This window comes from Emiliania huxleyi (genome assembly GCF_000372725.1).
Source record: "Emiliania huxleyi CCMP1516 chromosome Unknown EMIHUscaffold_1288, whole genome shotgun sequence".
Taxonomy (NCBI): domain Eukaryota; phylum Haptophyta; order Isochrysidales; family Noelaerhabdaceae; genus Emiliania; species Emiliania huxleyi.
In genome coordinates, this window is record NW_005201300.1 from 5,263 (window position 1) to 9,933 (window position 4,671).

Below are 4,671 nucleotides of genomic sequence, written 5' to 3' on the forward strand. Positions count from 1 at the left end.
CCCAGACCGCCACCGCCGCGCCTGCTGCTGCGCTTGCTGCTTGACCGCCGACGCCTTCTTTGACTGGCTCTTGATGGCGTCAATCACCGCGACGAGGCTCGCGCGCTCCGCCTTGTACCCCCAGCCCGCCTTGGCGGGCACGCACACCTTGGCGCCCTTCACAAAGGCCGCCTACGCCGAGAGGAGCCCGCCCCGTGAGCCACGCCCACCCTCCCTCGCCGGGCGCCTCTCGCCGCCGCCGCGCGCCTCGGCAGCGCTCGCCGCGTTGGCGAGGTCGTCCTGCCCGACGGCCTGCGCCTTGAAGGACTCGAGCGCCGTCTCCTTGAGCGCCGCGAGCGCCTTCACGAAGGCCGGCTCGATCGACGTCAGCACCGCCTCGCTCAGCTCCTCCTTCTTGTCGGCATACAGCTGCGCCACGTCGGCGTCGCCCGCAGGCGTGCCCGCGGAGAACTTGTCCTCCGCGTCGGCGAGCACGGCGTCCGCCTTGGCGCCGAAGCCGGACAGGTCCTCGCCCGCCGCGACCGTCTTGCGCAGCATCGCCACCTCGGCGTTGGCCTCGGCGAGGCACGAGGCATAGAGGCGATTGCACGCAAACGTGGCCTGCAGCATGGCCTCGGAGGGCTCGCCGCCGCCGCCACGCAGCGCGAGGACGCTGCGCGGGGCGGGGCTGCTGCGCGTCTGCGATCTCGGCGCGCTGAAGGCGGCGGCGGCCGCGATGAAAACCGCCAGCAGCTTCATTGAGATCGAAGGCCACCCGTGGCGCTTTGGAAGAAATGCTGCGTTTTGTTCATGCACTTTCTTTCTTTATTCCCAGAAAAGGCAGCGCAAATCGGGGGGAGAGAGAGCGGGTGTTTGTTTCTCGAATCGGTGCAGCTGTTGGAGGAAGGCGGCGGCCTTCTGGTGGCGGCGGCGAGTGCGGTGCGCGGGCTCGGCGTGAGGTCTGAGGTGGCGCAGCCCGGACGAGGAGTGGGAGCACGAGTAGCAGGCGGTCGCCATGGAGAGATGCGCTGCGCAGCTGTGGCGGGTAGACCCTGAGCATTGAGCTGTCGTTGCAGTGTGACACCCAAAAGGTGTTGGACAACGGTGACACGAGGGCTGGGGGTGTGAAGGGCATAACCATGGTTGCGTGCAGACAATGGAGATAGAGCAGCCCCGGAGCGGAGGCCCGCCCGGGGTATTCAGTGTGTCGCGGGCGCCTAATCGGGATTAATTCCGTCGGGCGCCTACGAATTTACGTTTGCCGTCGGTGTTTCGCAAGCGCGCCTGGCGGCGGCTTGTGCTATGCCTGCTTTGGAGCCCGACGGGAACGCGGGAGCTATGGTCTGGGACATGGGCTGGCCTTCGTGGGGCCGAGGCTTTGCCTCGTGGCCCGCAGTCGGTGCCCTTTGCCTCGTGTTGATGCAAGGCTTTCCGGGGCTAGTTGGCAACAACCTCACCATGGAGTCAGACCAACTCAGCCTACCCATTACGGTTGGCGGGGCCTCCGGCTGCGTCATGAGCGCAGCTCTCACCGCCACCAGCCCCTCCAAGTACCCCAGGGCGATTCTCGAGTTCGTCCTGCCCGCGCTCATTGTGACCACGGCCTACGATCTGTTGCTGACAGGTGTCGGCTCGATCGAGGGCTACGCGTGGGGCATCTGCACGTGGCAGCAGATGATGCACCAGGCAGATCCACGTCTTGGCGTCGTCGATTGGACCATGTTCATGGCCGGGGTCAAGGTCCTGACGTGGGTCCCTGGCGAGCCTCGGAAGGCCGTCCCCTTCGCCATCGTCGCCGCCATTATCAGGGCGACTGACGTGAGGAACTTCGCATCCGTCCAGCTCGTTTTCCTCATCCTCCTGCTCGTGTACACCTTTTCTCGCTCCGAGTCTGGCCTCTGCAAGACCTTTGAGGGGCGTGAGAGGTTTGACAAGACCGAACATATGACGGTCAGCGACGTCGACATCGGACAGGTCCAGGACGAAAGCGGCAACACGGTGCGGGGATTGTGGGTCCGTTTCAAGAAGATCAAGCAGGACCAGCGTGTGGAGCGCCCAGAGGCGAGGGGCGACGGCGACTGGGCCTTTGTTGGCGATGTGGCTGACTCGAGGTACAGCATCATTGCGTGGTTCGTGCGCCTCATGGGGTTCCACATCGCCGTCCTCAACGCCCGTCGCGACCCAGACGAGCCTTTCTTCCTCGAGACGGTGGATGGCCGCCGACGCCCCCTCCGCTACGCGCCCGCCATGGACCAGTTCAAGGCGGCTCAACGCGCTGTCGGTGTCGCGGCGGGCGAGGAGGGCGGGCTCCACGGCCTGCGGGTCGAGGGCTACAACAACTCGAAGCGGGTGTTGGGCGAGGACGTGACGGTGGCGCATGGCTTATGGAAGAGCGATGCCCACAAGCGCTACTCGCGTTTCCCGATGGGTCTCGTTGCTCAGATCCCAGCCGCGGTGAGCGGCGTCCTTCGGGCCGAAGGGGGCGGCGCCGCCGAGGGCGCCCAGCCCGCGGCGCGCAGCGCCTCCGCCCCTGCCGAGCGCGGCCCGCCTGCGGTGCGGCTTACACGCGAGGCGCTGCAGGGTGGTGGCTCGGCCGCTGCCACAGCAAGCGGCGCGGTCGCGGCGGTCGACGGGCGGGTCGAGGGCCCAGCGAACGTGGTGCCTGAGGGGGGCGACGAGGCTGGCGACGTCCACACGTCCATCGCGGAGGCCGAGGCCGCCAGCGAGGCCAACCTCCTCCCCGACGGCTGGCGCCTCTCCCAGGGGGGCGGCTACGTGGGGCCAGACGGCCGCTCCGCGCTCAGCCGGGCCGATGCGTGGCGCGAGTGGGATGAGTCGTCGCGCGCCGAGGCGGACGGCGACGCTCTCCCCGACTACCTCTCTTATGACGACGACGGCGAGGCAGGCGCCTCCGACTCCGACTCCATGCCGGGCCTCGAGGAGGTCTCGGACTTTGCCATCAATGCGATGGAATAGTGGTTCTTCGTGTCACCGAGGTTCGAGGGGCGTCCCAAGTTTGCGTGCAACGTTGGGACTTGCTTTCAGCTTGGGCGTCTTCCTCTGCAGCTTGGTGAGTGCGAATTTCCGCAGTGTGTGCGTCTTCTCGCTTTGATAACACGCGGATGGTCCAAACCTTTACAGCTCAGCCCCTCGCATGTTACTGCAGTGTGACACCCAAAAGGTGTTGGACAACGGTGACACGAGGGCTGGGGGTGTGAAGGGCATAACCATGGTTGCGTGCAGACAATGGAGATAGAGCAGCCCCGGAGCGGAGGCCCGCCCGGGGTATTCAGTGTGTCGCGGGCGCCTAATCGGGATTAATTCCGTCGGGCGCCTACGAATTTACGTTTGCCGTCGGTGTTTCGCAAGCGCGCCTGGCGGCGGCTTGTGCTATGCCTGCTTTGGAGCCCGACGGGAACGCGGGAGCTATGGTCTCCCACCCTCCTCCCCTATAGCCTCTCACAGTCTGGCGACAGTGGGGGGTGAGTGCGAATTTCCGCAGTGTGTGCGTCTTCTCGCTTTGATAACACGCGGATGGTCCAAACCTTTACAGCTCAGCCCCTCGCATGTTACTGCAGGTTCGCGCCACCTCACTCCTTTCGCGCCAAAGCCAGAAAGAAAGCAAGGCAAAGCACCCAAGGGAGTTCGGCGGTAAATTCTTTTTAGCTGCTCGGCGTGTTGCCACTCCTCCCCAGCCCGTCGGCCATGTCGGCGGGAGCTGCGCGCGGCGAGATCGCCCTCTCCGAGGCCGACACGCCGCGCGACGCGCTGCTTGCCATGCAGGCGCAGTACGAGCGGATCGTCGACCAGCTCCGGCGGGACGCGGCGCAGCAGGAGGCGCTGCGAGAAGCGCAAGCTGCCGAGGGAGAGGCGCGGGTCATCGAGCGCATCTGCTCCGTGGAGAGGGAGGCGTCGGCGCGCGAGCTCCAGCGCCTAGCGACGATCGAGGCGATTCGTGCGCAGGCAGCGGTGCGACCAGCCTTGGCGGCAGAGTGCGCCGCGTGCCGGGAGCGATCTGCGGCGCTGCGCGAGCTGCGCGAGCAGCGTGCCGCGACGGAGGGCGCGCTGCGCGCCACCCTCGCTGCGGAGTCGGAGCGCCTGCGCGGCGCGCGGCGCGAGGTTCTCGAGCTGCACGCTGCGCGTGCGAGGGAGGCGCTGGAGGGCGGAGCCGCCGAGGTTGGCGCGGCACTAGAGGCGAAAGAGGCGCTGGAGGCGAAAGAGGTGCTGGAGGAGAGGGAGGCGCTGGAGGCGCGGCTCGAGGCGAGCGAGGCGGAGGCGAGGTCGCTGCGCGAGGAGTGCGGCCTGGCGAGCGACGCGGCGCGCAGGCTCGAGGCGGAGGCGGGCGAGCTGGGCAGGGAGAACGCGGCGCTGCGGGAGGAGCTGGCGGAGGCGCGGGAGGAGCTGGGAGTTTCGCGGGAGGAGCGCGAAGGGGAGGGGGCGCGGTGGGCGCGCGCCCTCGAAGAGGTGCGCTCCTCTGCGGCTCGGCGCGAGGCCGAGCTACAGGCGAGATCTAGCCGAGATGTAGCCGAGATGTAGCCGAGATGTGGCCGCGATCCAGCCAGGACCTAGCCGAGATCTAGCCGAGATCTAGCTCGTGGCTGCGAGCGCGGGGCGAGGGAGGGGGCGGCCGCTGACTCGAGTGGCGGCTAGATTAGGCGGAGGTGGCCGAGCTCGAGGCGAGGGCGAGGGCGA

General features: G+C 67.5%; 1 protein-coding gene across 1 annotated transcript; it reads left to right on the forward strand.

Annotated features, from left to right (window-relative positions):
• Nucleotides 1-3,684: 3,684 nt before the first annotated feature.
• Nucleotides 3,685-4,443, forward strand: EMIHUDRAFT_122470 (hypothetical protein; the record flags this gene model as incomplete). The annotated part of the gene is made up of 1 exon (XM_005789447.1): nt 3,685-4,443. A coding segment is annotated over one exon (759 nt), but the record flags the coding sequence as incomplete, so codon positions are not given.
• Nucleotides 4,444-4,671: the final 228 nt, after the last annotated feature.